This window comes from Hyperolius riggenbachi, chromosome 3, assembly GCF_040937935.1.
Source record: "Hyperolius riggenbachi isolate aHypRig1 chromosome 3, aHypRig1.pri, whole genome shotgun sequence".
Lineage (NCBI taxonomy): Eukaryota > Metazoa > Chordata > Amphibia > Anura > Hyperoliidae > Hyperolius > Hyperolius riggenbachi.
The window spans coordinates 377,359,920-377,381,083 of NC_090648.1; the positions used below are offsets into that span (position 1 = coordinate 377,359,920).

The 21,164-nt window shown below is 45.6% G+C and overlaps 1 protein-coding gene across 2 annotated transcripts in view; it reads right to left on the reverse strand.

Annotated features, from left to right (window-relative positions):
• Positions 1-21,164, reverse strand: part of HDHD5 (haloacid dehalogenase like hydrolase domain containing 5) — a 40,018-nt gene that overhangs the window by 7,451 nt on the left and 11,403 nt on the right. For both annotated transcript variants that reach the window (XM_068277255.1, XM_068277254.1), the window contains 5 exons: positions 15,495-15,698; positions 13,137-13,249; positions 11,355-11,448; positions 8,851-8,887; positions 1,535-1,709 (listed from right to left, as the gene is read on the reverse strand). In XM_068277255.1, coding sequence (XP_068133356.1) covers positions 1,535-1,709; positions 8,851-8,887; positions 11,355-11,448; positions 13,137-13,249; positions 15,495-15,698 — 623 coding nt within the window. The remainder of the gene's footprint in view (positions 1-1,534; positions 1,710-8,850; positions 8,888-11,354; positions 11,449-13,136; positions 13,250-15,494; positions 15,699-21,164) is intronic.

Genomic DNA, 21,164 nt, shown 5'->3' on the forward strand with positions numbered 1-21,164 from the left:
AAACGCGCTGGTGGAAAAGGGCCCTTAATGAACAGCCTGTCTTTAACTCTGGAGTTATTTTAAGGATTAAAGAGTATACTTAAAGACAGAAGAGTTAACTTTAGGTTTGCCTGAGGTAAAATGTTTCCTGAATACTACGGCCTCAATTCACTAAGATAATGCTGGAGATAATAAGGCAAGAGAAAACTTACCTCACACAGTGAGAGAGTTATCTTATCTCTTCATTCCTTACGTTACCTCCTCTGTAGTTAATTTACCTCATCTGTAGTTAATTTACCTCCGCTGTAGTTAATTTACCTCACCTGTAGTTATTTTCACACGCAGTTAATTAACAGCCTGTCTTTAACTCTGGATTTATTTTAAGGATTGGAGAGTTAACTTAAAGACAGAAGAGTTAACTTTAGGTTTGCCTGAGGTAAAATGTTTCCTGAATACTACATGCCTTATCACCATGGTAACAACTCTAGAAGGGTTATTAAAGACAGGAGATAAGCTTAGTGAATTGAGGCCATTATGCCTTATCACCATGGTAACAACTCTAGAAGAGTTATTAAAGACAGGAGAAAAGCTTAGTGAATTGAGGCCAATGTCTGAAAAAAGAGACAAAGGGACTACCACCATCTAATATATGAAAGGTTAATTGCAATATATAACAATATGAAAAATTGTGTGCAGAAGGGGCCAATAAACAAGCATACGTAAACTAGGAGAACAAGTAGGCCCTAAGCACCGCACCACAACAGTAAATTTTAATCTAAAAAATAGCCTTTTATTGGCATATTAAAAATACATTAATAAAACATAATTAAAAGCAGAATATCATGGGTGGCAATAATGCAAAAATGTCCAAATGTAAACATATAGTTGGTAACCTCAAAGGAAGCGCATAGAAAGTGCTGTTCGTGACAGCTTTACACGTGGGCGGCCCTCGCTCCTTCTCTCCTCCTTGCTGGTAGGTGCTCTCCACACGGCGGACTTTTCAGTGGTTTTACCGCTCTGACACAGGTGATAAAATAGAGGTTGCCTCATCACTGCACTTTGGGTCTCTTCTGTTTCACTTCCTATTGACCTGTGTTATATCCTGGGATTTCACGTCCTTTGTTGCACTCTCCTTGCTGCATCTACTACTCTGCACTGACACTTTACCTTTTAGAGCTTTTACTATTTCTTACTATTTAATGCACAAAGGGCTTTCTATGCGCCTATTATCTATTTTGTGCTTTTCACACTCCATGAGGTGGGTGTGTTTGGTCAACACGAGGCTGGAGCCATCTGTGAGGACCCTACTGCTGTTTTACAAGAGTGCAACCACCTACATCCCTTTTGGGTACCTGAATGGAGTCGGGTTCATGCACCTCCACCTGCATCCAGTGGTAGGTTGCCCCTCATGCAACCTTCCTTTGTAAGTACCAACTTTTGCCTGTCTTATACCAATTTGATCTTTGTGACATACTGCACAATTTGAGCTCTCTGTGTTTTCTTTCCAGGATGTATTGCTCACCCTCCCCTACAGTTGTATATAATCTAAACTTACCTGGGCATCTTGGCCTCTGCCATCCATAAAAGGTCCATGTTGCAAGCTAATATTGGGATGTGGGGGTAGGGTGGCTCCTTCTGCCATTCTGCGGGCTGCCCACCACTGAGCAAAACATCCAGGATAAGCTGCAAGCTGGTCTCCCACCGCACTGGTTCCCCCAACAGGACAACAGCTGCAACAACACAGGTAGTATTACTGCTCCTATTAGTCCCAGAAGTGTGCATGAAAAAAGGGCACCAGGAAAAAAGGATCTGGTTGGATAACGAAATGGTACCAATGGATAACAAAATCGCAATAACAATAAACATTGTTGAAATTGGTTAAAGATAAATACCGTTTTAAAACAGACAGGAGTTGATAAAGAATATATATTAACATTAAAAATGTAAATTCAACAATACAGCTTAACCCAACCCTACCCTCTCACAGAGGCGCTAAGCTTGTACTGAGAACGTATGATTCGATTGTACTCCAATTGTATTGCCTGATGAAGTGGGATGTGCCCACGAAACGTGTTGCATCTATCCAGATTATGTAAATAAATAGCTTTTGTTGAATTAAGCAAGATATTTCTGTCTATATAAGTCCACCACTAACCCCCCATTGTTCTCTTTTAAAACATTGTATCCTACTTTTATACTTTTGGAGCCTCTGTACAACTGTACAATAAGTGTGTCCACCCCTGGTGGAGGGGACTTGGTTCCCTTTTTTCCAATCTACAGAGAGCGACTTCTTAATCCTGAGTGGGGACAGGTCTAATACTCCCCACCTGCCTTCAAAGTGGTTGTCTGACAACAGTAACCCAGATTTGTGAGTATAACATTATACTTCTCCTTCTATACCCATAAGTTACAGTGCATACTACACTATATTGGGCTCTCTGTGTTTCCCCTCCTTATCTACCCTCACACAGAACCCTCCCCTGGTGGTGCCTAACCACCCCCCCTGGTGGTGACTAACCCTAACCCAGGGTGGTGCTTAACCCTAACCACCCCCTGGTGGTACCTAATACCCCCCCCCCCCCCCCCTCTGTGTTGCCTAACCCTAACCACTCTGCCTGCAGAAACACCCTTTTACACATAGTAACGATAATATCTTTGATAACGTAAAATCTGTACATACTGTGAGGGATCAGCTGCAAATGGTGAGTACTCAGCGGGAGATACAGTGGGATGCGAAAGCTTGGGCAACCTTGTTAATAGTCATGATTTTCCTGTATAAATTGTTGGTTGTTAGGATAAAAAATGTCAGTTCAATATATCATATAGGAGACACACACAGTGATATTTGAGAAGTGAAATGAAGTTTATTGGATTAACAGAAAGTGTGCAATAATTGTTTAACCTTCCTGGCGGTATGATTCCCGCGGCCGCGGGAGGGTTTTTTTTCACTTTTTTTTTTTAGCATGTAGCTAGCCTAGCGCTAGCTACATGCTTTCCCCCTCCCTGCGGCGTCCCCCCGTAGTATCAGATCGCCGCCGGCGCCACTTGCTCATAAGGAAATCCCGTTCTGAACGGTATTTCCTTGAGGGCTTCCCCCGTCGCCATGGTGACGAACGGAGCGATGTCATCGACGTCGTGACGTCACAGGGAGTCCCGATCCACCCCATAGCGCAGCCTGGCGGCGATTGGCCAGGCTGCGCAAGGGGTATGCGGGGGGGGGGGGGCCCTGTATCGCGGTGGGTAGCGGCGCATCGGCGGCAGCGATCGCAACAAACCACGCAGCTAGCAAAGTGCTAGCTGCGTGTTTGAAAAAAAAATTATGCAAATCGGCCCAGAAGGGCCTGAGGAATCCTCCGTGGCGGCTTACCCCGTGTCCAGCACGGTGTTACCGCTAAGGAGGTTAAACAAAATTAGCATAAATTTGGGCACCACAAAAAAGAAATGAAATCAATGTTTAGTAGATACTCCTTTTGCAGAAATTACAGCCCTTAAACGCTTCCTGTAGGTTCCAATGAGAGTCTAGATTCTGGTTGAAGGTATTTTGGATCATTACTCTTTACAAAACATCTCTAATTCTTTTCAGGTTTGATGGCTTGCGAGCATGGACTGCTTTTTTTTAACCACTTGATGACCCAGCCTTTACCCCCCCCCCCCCTTAACCTCCTGAGCGGTATGGACGAGCTCAGCTCGTCCATCACCGCCGGAGGCTGCCGCTCAGGCCCTGCTGGGCCGATTTGCTTCAAATAAAAAGCAGCACACGCAGCCGGCACTTTGCCAGCCGCGTGTGCTGCCTGATCGCCGCGAGCAGCGGCGAAAGAGGGTCCCCCCAGCCGCCCGAGCCCTGCACAGCCGGACCAATCAGTTCCGGCCAGCGCTAAGGGCTGGATCGGAGTCGGCTGACGTCCATGACGTCACTCCGCTCGTCGCCATGGCGACGAGGAAAGCCAAACAAGGAAGGCTGCTCATTGCGGCCTTCCTTGTTTGTTCTGGGCGCCGGAGGCGATCGGAAGAACGCCTCCGGAGCGCCCTCTAGTGGGCTTTCATGCAGCCAACTTTCAGTTGGCTGCATGAAATAATTTTTTTTAATTGAAAAAAAACCCTCTCGCAGCCTCCCTGGCGATCTCAATAGAACGCCGGGGAGGTATAAGGACCAGCGCTGATTTCGCTGATCTGTGCTGGGTGGGCTCTACAGCCCCCAGCACAGATCAAACACCAGGCAGAGCGACCAGATCCCCCCCTTTTTTCCCCACTAGGGGGATGATGTGCTGGGGGGGTCTGATCGCTCCTGCCTGCGTGTGGCTGGCGGGGGGGGGGGGGAGGCACCTCAAAGCCCCCTCCACCGCAGGATTCCCCCTCTCCTCCCTCCCTTCCCCGGAGATCGGAGGCTGCACAGGAACGGATCTGTCCTGTGCAGCCTCTAACAGGCTCCTGCCTGTCATGTGACAGCGATCCCCGGCCGCTAATTGGCCGGGGATCGCTGATCTGGTACAACGCTGCTACTGTTAGCAGCGTAGTACAAATGTAAACAAAGCGGATTATTTCCGCTTGTGTTTACATTTAGCCTGCGAGCCGCAGGCTAATCACGGAGCCCCCCGCCGTGAAATGACAGGAAACAGCCGTTCGCGCGAGCGCCTGTTTCCTGATTAATTAGCCTGCAGCCGGCGACGCAGATGTGCGTCGCTGGTCCTGCAGCTGCCACTTTGCCGACGCGCGTTATGAGTGCACGGTCGGCAAGTGGTTAATTTACACCACAGATTATATTTATATTCAGGTCTTGGGACTGAGATGGCCACTCTAGAACGTTGTACTTGTTCGTCTGCATGAATGCCTTAGTGGATTTTGAGCAGTGTTTAGGGTAGTTGTCTTGTTAAAAGATCCAGCCCCAGGGCACCTTCAGCTTTGTCACTGATTCCTGGACATTGGTCTCCAGAATCTGCTGATACTGAGTGGAATCCATGCGTCCCTCAACTGTGACAAGATTCCCAGTACCTGCACTGGCCACACTGCCCCACAGCATGATGGAACCACCACCATAATTTACTGTAGGTAGCAGGTGTTTTTCTTGGAATGTTGTGTTGTTTTTCCTCCATGCATAACACCTTTTGTTATGCCCAAATAACTCAATTTTGGGTTTCATCAGTCCACAGCACCTTATTCCAAAATTAAGCTGGCTTGTCCAAATGTGCTTTAGCATATCTAAAGCTGCTCTGTTTGTGCTGTGGGTGGAGAAAAGGCTTCCTCTGCATCACTCTCGCATACAGCATCTCCTTGTGCAAAGTGAGCCAAATGGTTGAACGACGCACGGTGACTCCATCTGCAGCAAGATGATGTTGTAGGTGTTTGGTGCTGGTCTGTAGGTTGACTCTGACTGTTCTCACCATTCGTTGTTTCTGTTTATCCGAGATTCTTTTTGGTCTGCCACTTCGAGCCTTAACTTGAACTGAGCTTGTGGTCTTTTATTTTCTCAATATGATCCTAGCTGTGGAAACAGCTGAAATCTCTGAGACAGCTTTCTGTATCCCTCCCCTAAACCATGATGGTGAACAATCTTTGTCTTCAGGTCATTTGAGACCCCCATGTTGCTACTCTTCAGAGAAAATTAAAAGAGGAAGAAAACTTACAATTGACCCCCTTAAATACTCTCTCATACTTGGATTTACCTGTGTATGTAGGTCAGGGGTCACTGAGCTTAAAAAGCCAATTTGAGTTCCAATAATTAGTTCTAAAGGTTTTGGAATCAATACAATTAAAACAGTGCCCAAATTTATGCACCTGCCTAATTTTGTTTAAACAATTATTGCGCACTTTCTGTAAATCCAATAAACTTAATTTCACTCCTCAAATATCACTGTGTGTCTCCTATATGATATATTTAGCTGACATTTTTTATCCTAACAACCAACGATTTATACGGGAAAATCATGAAGATTAACAAGGTTACCCAAACTTTTGCATCCCACTGTAGCAGCACAGACAGGTGTAATTTTCCAAAACAAGCAAGAGTTTATTTGACAGCAGGCTTCTTAAACAACAGTCTTTTGGCAGTTTGTCAAGTACAGTTCAAACATAAAGCAAAAAGGGCCAGTGCTGACCACCAGCTTACATTCAGCCTTCAATATCAGGAACAAGCAAAACTCCATGTGCAGCCTGCACTCTCTCCAGAGCAAACCAGCTTCCTGAAAACAAAGTAAGGCCTAGTGCACACCAAGCGGTTTTTGGAGTGATCTGCCGGCCGCATCCGCCAGTAAAAACGCTTGGCTAATGTATTGCAATAGGATGGTGCACACTGGCGGTTTGAGGTTTTTGACAAGCCGCAAACGCGCTTCCTGCTGCACGTTTGCGGTTTTCGGAAGCGTTTCGCCCTCAATGTAAAGTATAGGAAAAACGCAAACCGCTGGCTCCAGCAGAAGCCCACATGAACAGAGCAATCGATCCACCCATGATTTGGCGGCCAGATATGCCCGGCCACTCTGCATCTGGTCAGCTCCGGACCCAAGTAAGGTTTTTAACCTCTGTCCAAGTGACAGACAGCCAAAACCTTTATTCCGGAGCTGCTACCGGACGTAGCGTCTGATCCCTGGTGGAATATACCTCCCATCCAACACAACCTGGGACAAATCGATTACCTCCTGAGATATCGACTTTGTCACAATACAAACGAAATAATATTACAAAAACTATAACATAGCAAGCTTCTAAAATGATAACATACTTCAAAAACTTTAATGTTCTAATGTTGTTAATGATATTTATCGGGCATCCCTTTTTTCTGCTTTTTTTCTGCGTATTAAGGATAATTGCATTCGAGTCTAAGGCGCTGCACTAATCGCCCACTAGGCGCCGGTGCCCTTTTTTCCTGCTACCTCCCAGAAACTTAGTCACAATTGCCAAGTCCAGTAATTCACCCCTACTCAATCTAACTGATGTGGACATTCTCCTGAAGCCCTGAAATAAGTGTAATATTTTTACACATAATATTACCTATAAAATACAGAGAATAGGTGGAGGGGACTGGAGATCAGTACAAACAACTTAGGGGGACACCTGAAGGTAAGTTTCACTGCTTCCGGATGGAATAAAAATACTAACATCAGACCAGGCAGATGACCCTGGAATACTGTCAATACTTGACTACATTGGAAAATTTCTGCTCTTAGTTAATAAGGAGGTCAACTTACACTCAAGTTTTCCTCTTGCATCTTGCAACCCATGAATCCCCCCACCCCATCCCCACAATGCTGCAATGTACTGTAGTACTGGGAAGCAGACAAGATCAGTACATGATTTCCTGCTAATGTACTGACTTCTTCCAGTGATTCACCTGGCATATCAAATCCAGTCAAAGGTGGTTGTCATGTGAAGTTAACTGACAGTGACCAAAACATAGGAGGGGCAGGAACAGTATATTGTGCCCTATTCCTATCTTCAAAACTATGTAGCAGGGCCGCATGGCTCCGAATCTGAGGATCCTAGGATCACACAGACTATCCCTCGAGTCCATATAGTAGTGGTAAGAAATGCTAAATCCAGCCACATGGTAACTCTTCTCTGATGGAGGTGGCCAGTCTGTAGCTTCTTCCTTCAAACTTTGTAGCACAAGACATTCAGCACCTCTGAGAGTGCACCTGATGGAGGGTGACTCAACTAAACATGCAGAGTGTCTCACTCTACCTCCTTGCTGCAGCCACCTTGCTCATCTTTAGGGATGAACAATGAGATGCAAATAATTTCAATTCAAATTTCAAGTAAATGTTATGCAGCTTGAATTTTGACCAGTAAAAATTGACGTTTTTCTAATTGGTCGGGTTTCAAATTGCATATTTACATGAAATTTGAATGCAAGGAGAAATGATTTGCATTGAATTGATCATCCCTACTTCACTGGCCAATAGCAGGAAAACCCAGGTTCTTCCAAAGCCTGACAACACATCCACACTGTCAGCACCACGGCATGTGCAGAATGTTAAAGTACACCTGAACTGAAAGGGATATAGCGGCTATCATATTTATCTACTTTTAAACAATAACAGTTGCCTGGCAGTCCTGCTAATCTCTTTGGCTACAGTAGTGTCCGAATCATAAGGTGCATACACACGCACTAGCAATTGCAACGACTGGTCCGCCGGACCCTCCCGCTGGGCGGTCTTTAGCCGACAGTATGCGCGTGTGTATGCGCTGTCGGCGGACTGATAATGCTGTTTCTGAACGATCCGCTGAGCCAATCGTTCAGAAACAGCCTTATCAGTCCGCTGACAGCGCGTATGTAGGCACATACTGCCGGCTAAAGACCACCCGGTGGGAGACTCCAGTGGACCCGTCGTTGCATTTGGTAGCGCGTGTGTACGCACCTTTACACCTACAACAAACATACAGATAATCCACTCACACTTCAGTCAGGAACGTCTGATCTGCATGCTTGTTCAAGGTCTATGGTTAAGAGTATTAGAGGCAGAGGATCAACAGACTAGCCAGGCAATGTGCATTGTTTAAAGGAAATACATTTGTCAGCCTCCATATACGGCTCACTTAAAGGGAACCTAAACTGAGAAGGATATGGATTTTTCCTTTTAAAATAATACCAGTTGCCTGACTCTCCTGCTGATCCTGTGTCTCTAATACTTTTAGCCACAGCCCCTCAACAAGCATGCAGATCAGGTGCTCTGACTGGAGTCAGACTGGATTAGCTGCATGCTTGTTTCAGGCGTGTGATTCAGCCACTACTGTGGTTACAGAGATCAGCAGGGCTGCCAGGCAACTGGTATTGTTTAAAAGGAAAAATCCATATCCCTCTCAGTTTAGGTTCTCTTTAAGGTGTCCTTTAAAGAGATCAGCAACTCATTTTCATTAGCTTTTGATAGAGATGCATCTCACCTTCTATAGTTGGGAAATTAGAGCTGGGAGCAAGAACCTGTAAAGAGAGATGCACAAAGTTTTATATTTTATACGTAATATTCAGCTGTACTCATACGTTTATGGTCTCTTTCATTCATAGTTAGTAGCTGGAGCTGGGTGAAGCCATCTGTTTGGGGGGGGTGTAGATGAAAAGTGGCAGCACCAAAATGAGCGTGATCAAATTTCTATATACCCTTGAAGTTTTGGCTTGATAATATAACTATAAAATTGACACATGCAGGTTAATTGGATATTAAAGGAAGCCATACATCTAGCGATCTGTTGGCCGCCATAAACTGCAGACTGATTCCCAATCAATTACAGTATAAAATCTTTCAAAGCCCCACCGCCCCCGAGCACTGTCTCTTATGTTTTATGCATGTATTTGCATGTTTTATTTATGTATTTTCCAGCATGTCTGACTGATATAAGCGATCAATTTTCACCTGAAATTGGTCGGATTTTCAATTGGGCATGCTTTTGGCGGCACAGATTTTCATCAGATTCGATAATTATTGAATCTGATGGAAAATCGGCCGCCAAGTCTACAGATGTATGGCCACCTTAACCACTTCTTAACCACTTGAGGACCTAGCCTTTACCCCCCCTTAAGGACCAGCGCTGCTTTTTCAGATCTCTGCTGGGTGGGCTCTACAGCCCCCAGCACAGATCTAATGACAGGCAGAGCGACCAGACCGCCCCCCTTTTTTCCCCACTAGGGGGATGATGTGCTGGGGGGGTCTGATCGCTCCTGCATGCTGTGGGGGTGGCACCTCAAAGCCCCCTCCACCGCACGATTCCTCCTCTCCCTCTCCTCCCTCCCTTCCCCGAGAGATCGGAGTCTGCACAGGAACGGATCTGTCCTGTGCAGCCTCTAACAGACTCCCCGCTGTCATGTGACAGCGATCCCCGGCCGCTGATTGGCCGGGGATCGCTGATCTACTACAACGCTGCTACTGTAGCAGCGTTGTAAAAATGTAAACAAAGCGGATTATTTCCGCTTGTGTTTACATTTAGCCTGCGAGCTGCGATCGGCGGCCCGCAGGCTAATCACGGAGCCCCCCGCCGTGAAATGACAGGAAACAGCCGCTCGCGCGAGCGGCTGTTTCCTGATTAATTAGCCTGCAGCCGGCGACGCAGAACTGCGTCGCTGGTCCTGCAGCTGCCACTTTGCCGACGCGCGGTATGAGTGCGCGGTCGGCAAGTCGTTAAACACTTTGCATCCAGACCCCCATTCCCTTTAAGGATCAGAGCAACTTTGACATTTTAGCTATGTCCCTACTTATGACACAAATTAAATATATTTGTTTTGTTTCTTTCCCAAGACAAACTAGGCTTTCATTGTATGGCATTTTTTCCCTTGAACTATTTTGTTTTCTATGCATTTTAATCGGAAAATAGGTAACAAAACACATTTCTCAGTTTTACCAATTCCAGTTTAAAAATAAAAAGCGGTACTGTAAATAAAAAACACAAATTTTGTTTGGCTATTTCTAACATTTATCGCAAAACTTAGACAATGTTCCTGTCACAATTTATGGTGAGGGTGTTTGATTCTGAAATAATGCTACAGTGTGTATTTTTGACTATAAACTGAGAAAACAAAAGTATTTTTAATGGTAAAAATCAATCTTATTGGCTAAAGGAACATATATTACCTTTCACCAATTAGTGCTGCAGCAGATAGTGCTGGAGGTTTGCACAGGAGCAAGCCTAATTGTGCACAGCAGTGCTTCAGCTACAAGACATATATCTACTGACTTGTGGCTTAGATGTCACAGAGGATGTAGATATACTGTAATGATGGATACTTGGCCACACCTATGACTTGTTTGTTTGTAATTTTAGTAGTCTGCATATAAAAAGGTCTGTGAGATTCTGGGCTCTTCGCAGTCACCTGCACATTTCAGCCAAGGGAAAAGCATAACAACTGTCAAAGGACCTGAGACAGAAGGTTGTTCAAATTCATAAAACAGAAACTGGTGATTCTGTACTGACCCACGTGGGCCGGCGCTTGTGCAGTCCACTCCGGCCCACGTGGCGGTGATTGACAGCGCCGCTCACGCAGGCACAGTACAGAGCGACCTCCAGGTTGTTCTGACGTCATCGCCGGGGACCGGGACGGACCTGCGGCGAATGGCTGCGGGCAGAGCTGCGGCGAGGGACATCCTGGGAGCTTGGGGCTGGAGGAAGCCCCCGGTAAGTAGCGCTTATTTTATAAAAAATCTCCCTGATGACTCCTTTAAGCAGCTTTATAAACTCCGACTCCAGGTACCCAAAAAAGTTCAGACTCCTCAACTCCGACTCCTTAGTCTAATACTTAACAAGGTTGTGGATTTGGTACAAAATCAACCAACTCCGACTCCTCCGTTTATCCAAACACCAACTCCGACTCCAGGTACCCAAAATTGCTCAGACTCCTCGACTCCGACTCCACTGCCCTGTTTATAAATAAGGGATTTCAAAGGTTACTTTGCACATACTGCAGTTATCGGCCGGCGACTCTCATCTACCATATCCAGCAGAGGAAAGGCCTCCCTGACCTCTTCAACAGTGACCGTATTTCGGAAGCCCAGGCTGTGCAGGGTCAAGGAAAAGAATAAAGGAGGGAGCTTCCATGGGGATAAATAAAGATTTTAACTAACTATTTGATAACTTTTTTTTTAAAATCATCTAGGGATGAAATTAAAGTATGGTGGAGGCTGCCACTGTTGGTCTTCTTTAAAAATACCAGCTACCTGCTATCATGCTGAGCCATGGTTTTGGAGCCACACCTGGAACAATCATGCAGGGAGTGGATTCAGAACTGCCGATCTGCATGCTAGTTCTGGGTCAGGGACACGGTACTGAAGCACACAAAGCATGTAAAGCACACACTTTCTATGCAGTGTCAGAAGCTTGTACAAAGATAAGATACACGGATGTATCACAAAATTGCATGTATATATGGTTGAAACATTTTCAGCACTAGGAAACCAGAGATTAGATAAACTAAAAGATTTATACATACCTGGGGCTTCCTCCAGCCCCATCCGCACGGATCGCTCCCACTGCTCTGTCCTCAATAGTCTCCCTCTTCGGTACCGGGTCCCGTAATTTTGGCCAGTCGCAGCCAGTCTGCGCAACAAAAGTGTGCTCTCTACGGATCTCTCAGGAGGCTGCCGGAGAGATACGTAGAGGGCGCACTTCTCTTGCGCAGACTGGCTGCAACTGGCTGAAGTTGCGAGTCCTGGTACCGAAGAGGGAGAAGACTGAGGATGGCAACGTAGGAGCGATCCGTGCGCATGGAGCTGGAGGAAACACCAGGTATGTATAAAACTTTCAGTTTATCTCATCTATGGTACACTTTAAGGCTTGGTTTGCACATTTTCAAATTCCTGCTATACAGATGCGCTGTTAACTTCACAGAACCCTTGTTGCTTGAGTGCTCAGTAGGACATGTCCGGAATAATCGTGTACCGCACAACAATGCATTCTGCTCACCGCATTAGAGACAGCAGATCCATTCACAACAGATATGCATGAATGAATCCCATACTTGACATAGGATTTATCAACATGTCCATTGATTCGTTGCTTTCTGATGTGGTAAATAGACTGATTTTGAGCATAGTGTGAACCTAGCCTATAGAGTACACTGTAACAATTTATGTCATTAATGACTGGTAGAGACATTCAATTACCATCACCCAGAATAATTCTTGCCAATCATTCCAGGTTTTAGGAATGATTGCTACACAGACATGCTGCTTGGGTACAGCCATTTAGTCTGTTAAGTTATCTGAAGAGGGGAACATACGCAAGGAAAAAGCTATAAGTTAACAGTATTCACAAATTATTTTTGCCAACAAAAAGTTCTCTGTGCATTCATAACTTTACTGTCCCACCAGGGCTGATAATCGAATGTCCCTTCCACAGCCTATGGAGAATCTAAGGTCAGCCAATTAACCCAGCAGTATGTTTTGGGATGTAGTAAGAAAGCGGAGCCCCAGAGGATTCTCAAGCAAAGACAAGGAGAAAATACAAATTCCATGCAAACAAATTTCCTGAGAGATGTTGTAAAAGGAAAGTATCGTTGGCATCCCTGTAGACTGTATTCTAACAGCTGATCACTTTCAACCAATCATGTTTAACATATGTAAAATCTGTCAAATGCATTTTCCACTTCTGGGTGGGCATTTTTGAGAATTTGTCCTCTACACTGCAGGGCAGGGAGACAGAGAGAGAGGAAAGAAAGGACAGCTTGGTAGTGGTTAAAAGGATACTCTCTTGCAATCTCTTCCACTGGGCCCTGACCTGATACCAGCACCCGCTTGTCATGGAAGTGACGGAACATTCGCAAAGGACTGTGGGAAAGAATGACTTGCTCACGGGCCACCTAGGGAAAATACAAGAGATATTGTGATTAAAGGGAACCAGAGATGAACGATTCACACAAAATAAACATATCAGTTGATAGCTTGTAAAGAATAAATGCTCTACCTGATAATTTCGCCACTCTGGTGTGCCTTTTTGAGTGTTTTTTATCCATTATTGCTCCAGGAAATATCCAATATGGCCGCCAGCTCATATCTCTTCTGCTTCCAGGTTATAAACTGTTCTGGATGTGCTGTCTAGCCTCTATGAGACTATAGACAAGCAGGGCTGCTGCAGCCTTTCAATTGTCTGCTTTCAACTTTATTATTCTGGTATACTGTGTGGCTGCCTGTAGGAAGTGTCTCTCATAGAAATGAAACTGCATACAGTAGATAATGACAGGCTGCACACTGCACACAGATACACTTGTCTGTTTCAGAGCTTCTTTCTCGTCAGCAGCAGCCCCTCCCATGTCAACAGCTCTGAGTAGGGGGCCAGGAGGGGGCAGGCTTGGGCTTGAAAAGACTCCACAGAAGAGTGACTCAGCTATAATGATTCCAGGTCAAACCTAGACTGAATCAGTCGGTGGATTCTTATCACAGTTGATAACAGATAGATTAGACTGAGAAGAATAAAACTAAAAGCAGGGTAGGTGTTTACTGTCATGTTCCCACTGATAAATGTAATAAAATACATGAGGGTGCTTCGTCTCTGGTTCTCTTTAAGTACTGGTGTCACCACACAGGAGCACAAGTAAGGTCTGTGTGTGTGCGCACACCTGCATACTCACTTGTGCTATGTGCAATCCTTCTCAATACTGAATTCTCATCAAGAACTCCACTGAACTTCAGCTTGCACCAGAAAAGCTGCAATGATCCGATTCTCTGCCATCAGTCCCGCTCTTCTCTTCCTACAATCAAACTCCAGACACCCTTGTTCCACATACAGTAGCTATGAGGTGAGCAGGACCCTAACCACTGGAGTTGCTTTTGTGTAGTAATACACATGGTTAAGCATGTGATCTGCTTAATCGGGCCATATATTTGTAAGGCTGTGATTTGGTGGTCATGATCATGTAGGAGTAAATTGGGATTAGCATAAAGTTTCTAGCAACTGATCCACTTAATCAGTGGCTACCCTAATAATTCAGCCAACCCCAACTTCTTCCTCTGGGTTGAAACTAATCGGTGAGTTAAAATAATTATTTCACTGATCTCAATTCCAGGCCCCTAGCTCCCCAATACAGCAGTGAGGTCTGCAACAAAAGTCCCCATCCACCCATCCACCCTGCTCCCTCTAGTCACAGCACTCAGGCATGTGGTGATAAATTCAGTCACTAATGTGCAGGATTATCTGAATAAAGTAGGCATTAAAGGGGAACTTCAGCCTAAACAAACATACTGTCATTAAGTTACATTAGTTGTGTTAATTAAAATAGATAGGTAATATAATCTCTTATATTATATTTTAAAAGAACAGACAAATGTTTGTGATTTCATGGGGGCAGCCATCTTTTTATGGGGGCAGCCATCTGTTTGGTTGGAGGTAACAGGGAGCATGAGACACAGTTCCAACTGTCCTGTGTCCTGTTCTCTGCGCGCACTAGGCTTCAAATCTCAAATTAAAAACAAAACAAAACAAATTTTATGCCAAAACAGCAGAACGAGAACAACAACATCAAAAATCCCATCATGGTTTGCACTGCATCAGGGGAAAAATGCCCGGGCAGTTTTCTTCTGTGCAGCTAAAAATGAGGCTTGGGTAAGAAAAACAACGTTCTCATGATGTGAATCTGTTAAAGAAACACCAAGCCTTTTCAGTGCTGCTGAGTAGATTTTTAGTCTGGAGGTGGAGGGAGAGGGTTATTAAGCTAGTTTTCTGCATTGCATGGAGTTGGATGTTAAAAGTGGAATTCCCTTTATTTCTAGATTTGGATAGAGTGGCAAAGACTTATACTCTCCATCAAGTTTGTAGTCCTGTTTGTGGACAGGACAAATTACCCTGATTTCCTGTCTTCTGCAACTACTGTAAAATTAACACAATAATCTGATATGCAGCTACTGCCATCTAGTGTAATCAAGAAAATGCAGAATGTGCTGTGCAGACAGGTACGGTCAACGCCGAGCTGGATAAGTGGACAAGACATTGTGAAAAATGTACATAAAATGCAGATCAAGGTAAATAATAAGACTTGACTTATTTGCATAAATGTAAGACTTTCCGTATGCCAGCAGACTTATACCTCTTCCAACTGCTCTGTAACTTACCTCGATCCCCAGGACTTGGCTTAGCTCTGCTGCTCTCTCCTGCCTTAGGCAATTCCCAGCATTGGTCACGAAGACAACAGGCACTGCTAGCCGTCCATCTCTGCCCAGGAGCCTTCTGAAAGCCTCGGCAGCTCCAGGAATGGGGTTCCGGCCTCTCACCAAGACGCCATCTATGTCAAAAAGCAATCCAAAGCTGGGGGCCATCTGGAAGATGGGAAATATAGACATCACTGTCAAGATTATTATAATCAGGAGCAAATGAATTTAAATCGAGCCTGAACTGACATGATGAAATAAAGATGGTTATATATGTGTAACGATTGTGGAATTATCTCCGTGATCAGCACACAAGGCGTGCGCTGACACGGCGGAAAACCTCCACAAGCGTATGAAAGGAGAGAACCCAGCTTTGGTGCAAAGCACCAGTAGAGGGAAATTCCCACCGGCAGGTGGAGCTGTGGAGTGCAGAGGAGCAAAGCCTCTGTACTGCCCCAGATGCCAGATGGGAATTGTCCGAATTGCAACCGAGCAGGGCAAGATAGCCCCTAAAGAGAGAGAGCACAGCGACAGGGTGTATGTGTATCCACCAATCTAGTCGCCAACCCGCGACGATGAACACACAACCATGAAGATCAGGTGGGAAAGCAATCGCAAGAGATGGCGATTGCTAATAGCGACACAAGACTGAATAAGCACAGAAAAGGGATGTATGTATGTCCACCAATCTGGTCGCCAACCTGCGACAGTGAACACACAACAGAGGAACCAAGTGAGAACGCAATCGCAAGAGAAGCGATTGCGAATGAGAATGAGCACAGGGACAGAATGTATGTGTGTACACCAATCTAGTCGCCAACCCGCAACGGTGCACACACACAACAGCAGAAACCAAGTAGGAACGCAATCGCAAGTGAGGCGATTGCCAGAGGTGACACAAGACTAAGCAGAGGTAAACCCAGGAGCAGAGCAAAGGCACAGCAAATCATACAATGAGAATGATAAGGAAAATAACAAACGCTAACTAAATGCGAACACCGCACTCATTCGCAACAGCGAACGCATTTACAGCGCGGTCTCCGCACGTTAAGCGCAACAGAGACAAGCACGCCACCCTAACTAACCACCGACACACAAACACGAAACAGAGAACGCGAGCACTTGCTTAACTGTTACCTTACCGAGCCTACAGCAAGCGTTCGTATCAGACAAGACAGACAGACAGACGAGAAACAGGACTTTGAGAGATACGATCCACCACTCTTCCGCCAGAGCGAGTGCGATCCGGGTTTAGGGAAAGGACAGGAAAGATCCACTGCTCTTTCCACCAGAGCAAGTGCGAACCAAGTAGAGAAACAGAGTTAGCAGGATCCACTGCTCTTTCCACCAGAGCGAGTGCGATCCAAGTAAAGCAACAGAGCTAGCAGGATCCACTGCTCTTTCAGCCAGAGTGAGTGTGATCCAAGTAAAGCAACAGAGCTTAGCAGGATCCACTGCTCTTTCCGCCAGAGCGAGTGCGAACTAAGTAGGGAAACAGAGTTAGCAGGATCCACTGCTCTTTCCGCCAGAGCGAGTGCGATCCAAGTACAGCAAGATGAGGTAGCCAGTAGCAGCCGCTGCTCCAGCTTACCTTCCAAGAATACAGATCAGAAGGATCCACAGCCGCTACCGCTAGAGGCAAGTGCGATCCAAGCAGATGAACAGAAGGCGTTACCAGTAGCAACCGCTGCTCTGGTTAGCACCCCCAGAAGACAGACAGAACAGGCAATACAAATAATACAACCTGACTGAACTAGAGGGGTGTCTAATACAGCCCCCAGAATTACTCTAAGATAGCTTAAACAATCCAACAGGGAAGGCTGACACTCCAGGAGTGTATTAACAAACCGTTATGACCAGCAAAGCATTCTGGGAGCAGAAGGCTTTTATACTGCCAGCCCTCAAAGGAGACAGCTGGGCAATTTGCATGTATGCAAATCCCTCAGCAAAGCAACTCTGAAAGTTGCAAGATGAAGCCAGGTCTCTTTTCCAGAGACCTGCATCCCTCAGACATAAGGAATGGTCAAACAGCTGTCTGCCTGTGCAGCCAGCTGAGCGGATCATTACAATATGATACTAGTTTTAATAAGAACTCGTCTGAAGTAGCCAGGCAGTCCTGGCTCTCCTGAAAAGTAAACAGAAGCCAAAAACCTATTTGGCTGAGGAAGAACTCCTGATAACAGTTTAGTAGTTAAAAACTCTAAAAAGTTATTATTTCCTTTGTTTAGCATCTGAATAATCCAGATTGTTTGAAGACAAAAGGGGAAATCAAGAGCACTAACCCTACTCAGGTTAAGAAGTCACTTCTGGTAGTTCGGAAGAAAAAGGGGTAACACCCCTCCACAAAGGGTGGACAAAACTTGCAAAGAATGGTAAAACAGAGGTGCATCTGTTTTACCATTCTTTGAATGAACCAGATTGTACATCACAGTGACAGGACTGCTGTTTAAAATTCAGCCCTTTAACTGAAAATGGGAATATAAGAGTCCAGGAAAGTTTTATTTACCATTATTACTATACGCACACACAATTAATTATCTCATAAATGTATTTGCTGTTTAGGTTTGATTCAACAATCCCTATTTATAAAGGTGTTGATCTGCAGGTACTATAAATGTCAGGGCTGTGGCGTCGGAGTCGAGGAGTCAGAGCAATTTTTGGGTACCTGGAGTCGGAGTCGGGGAAAATGCACCGACTCCGACTCCTAATGAATTTAAACTGTAACTAAAATAGAAAATATGATAAAATGCTCTATTTCTCAGATAATAGTCATCATAAATAATTTATATATACAGTAATAGCTCTGCTTAGTCCACAAAAATGAAATAAACCAATCAAAAAATAGTTACTTATGCTGCTTTAATAAAGCAGTCCCGTATTTTCAAAGTCAGATATACATATCTGATTGTGACTGTATACTGTATATGATGTGTACACAGGAATCTCTTATATAGAATCTCTTATATATACTAAATAACATCTATGCTGTAAGGATAAAACCTAATGTGTAGCTGTGTCACTAATAGAGATGGTCAATGAGATGGAAATAAGTCTGCTCTGATGCTGGTTTATGAAAATGTATGAAATCAAACAATTTGATATATTGTTAAAATTTGGTTTGATGACTACTAATGAAAAGGTACCTGAGACGGATGAAAAGAAAAGTTTTATACATACTTGGGGCTTTTCTTCAGCCCCCTTCAGGCTTATCAGTCCCTCGCTGTCCTCTTCCACCACCTGGATCTTCTGCTATGAATCCCAGTAATTCAGCCAGTCAGCGCAGTCCGGCCGTGTGCCGCTTCCACAGCCAGGAGCATTCTGCACCTGCGCAATAGTGCTGCACAGGTGTAGTATGCTCCTGGCGGCGGAGTGTGTGCATGCGCACTACGCTTGACTGGCTCAAGTACCTGAACTCATAGCAGAAGATCCAGGTGGTGGAGGAGGACAGCGAGGGACTGATTAGCCTGAAGGGGGATGGAGGAAGCCCCAGGTATGTATAAAACTTTAATTTCATCTGTCCCATGTTTCCTTTGTTACACAGTAGTACTCTACATATGCACTCCCCACAGAGCTGCAGGGAATCCACTGAGAATGTTGTGCACATTGAACACAGAGGTGTTGTCTATCACCCATAAACCTGGTTCAGATTTTACCTGAAGAATGTGTAATAGTAGAAGCCGGGCCGTCCAGAGGGTCCTTAAGTGGGGGGTGCTCAAATTTAAAAAAGGGGCCTCACCCCCCCCCCCCCCCCCCCAAAAAAAAAAACACTGACATGTGACCTTCCCCACCCCACCAATGCCCGGCTCTCAAACTGTCCCAAACCATGCCCCTGAGCTTGACACACACATTTAGTCACAGAAGCGCTGGCTGCTTTCAATGGTGTGAAGTCAGTTGGACCTGTCATTAGTGGCCGCACGGTCCCCCCTCCTTGGTTCTGGCTAGGGGGGTATTGGTTGTCATATGGGTGCTGAATGCAGAAGCTGGGTGCCATGTGGGTACCGGGTGTCATGTGGGTTATGGCTATGGGTGGGTATCAAGTGCCATGCGGGTGTTGATTGCAGGTACTTAGTGCCATGGGAGATCTGGGTGCATGTACTGAAGGTCATGTGGGTGCTGGGTGCAGGTACTGGGTGTGACATGGGTGCGAATACTTGGTGCCATGCCTGTACTTGATGCTGGCTATGGGTGGACATTGAGTGTCACATGGGTTTTAAATGCAAGTACTTTGGGTGTGGGTACTGGTTAAGTGGGTGCTTGGTGCAGATAGTGGGTGCCATGTGAAGGCTGTATGCCGGTGTAAGTGCAATGCAATGATAGGCCTAGGTGCAGGTACTTGGTGTCATGTGAGTACTGGGTGCCAGCTATGGGGAAAGAGGTGTCGGTGGAAGATGGGATAAGCAGAGATCAGAAGACGTCAGTGTGGGTGCTGCAGGAAGGGGGAGTAATTGGGGGTGCTGTGGGAGGGAGAGGTCACTGGGGGTGTTTGGGGAGGGAGAGGTCAGTTTAGGTGCTGAGGGAGGTCACTATGGGTGCTGCTGGGGACAAGAAGGGTGCCATGGTTGCTAAGCATTAGTAGGTGCAAAACTACAGTAAGTGCCAAGGTGCAGTGAGTGCCCAGATGCAGTGGGTGGTAAGATGCAAAGGTCCAGTTTGTGCTAAGTTTCAGTTGGTGCTGAGGTGCCAAAGTACAGTCTGTGTCAAGCTGCAGTGGCTACCAAGGTCCAGTTTGCATTGGGTGTTTATTTTCAGTCGGTGCTAAGCAGTATTGGGTGCTGAATGAGAAGCAAATGGTGATAAACAATAGTGGGTGCCATGCAAGTGCTAATTGGTACAGGGAGCCATGTGAGTGCTGGGTACAGGCCAAGAGTGGGTACTAGGTGCACATAGGTGCTGTTGGCAGGACATGAGTAGTGAGTGCCATGTGTGGTCTCGATGTGTGCCATGGGCGAGTACCGAGTCTCATATGGGTTCGGACCAAGGGTGGGTACTGGGTGCTATTTGGGTGCTGGCCATAGATGGGTACTATGCATACCCATAGCATGTAATGGCTTGGGAACTTGGTGCAGTGTGAGTAGTGCCATTGTGTGGGTGTTGATTATGGGGGGTATAGAGTATCACATGGGTCCTAGGTGCAAATACTGAGTGCCAAGTGGATACTGGGAGTGAGTATATGGTGACATATGGGTGATGGGTGCTGGCAAGCAGGGCTGTGGAGTCGGTCCAAAAATCCACCGACTCCGACTCCTCAGCTTAGGATTCCACCGACTCCGACTCCGACTCCACGACTCCGATTCCTCTAATTTGCATATTACAATTTTGTTGATTAAAAGTATGTAACATGAAATTCGTCTCTTAACTGCCAACGCTTAGGAATTTTACAAGACAACTGAAGTGAGAAGGATATGGAGACTGCTATATTTATTCCCTTTAGACTAAAACTAGTCCTTGGTAAGAGTACTTGTAAAAGGTACAACCGGAACAAAGAACATCTATCAAGTGTGGGTGCATGTAAGAATGATGTGCAGGTACTCTGCAGGGGAATGAGGAGATTGTAAACAGACAACACCTCTGTGTTCAATGTGCACAGCATTCTCAGTGGATTCCCTGCAGCTCTGTGGGGAGTGCATATGTAGA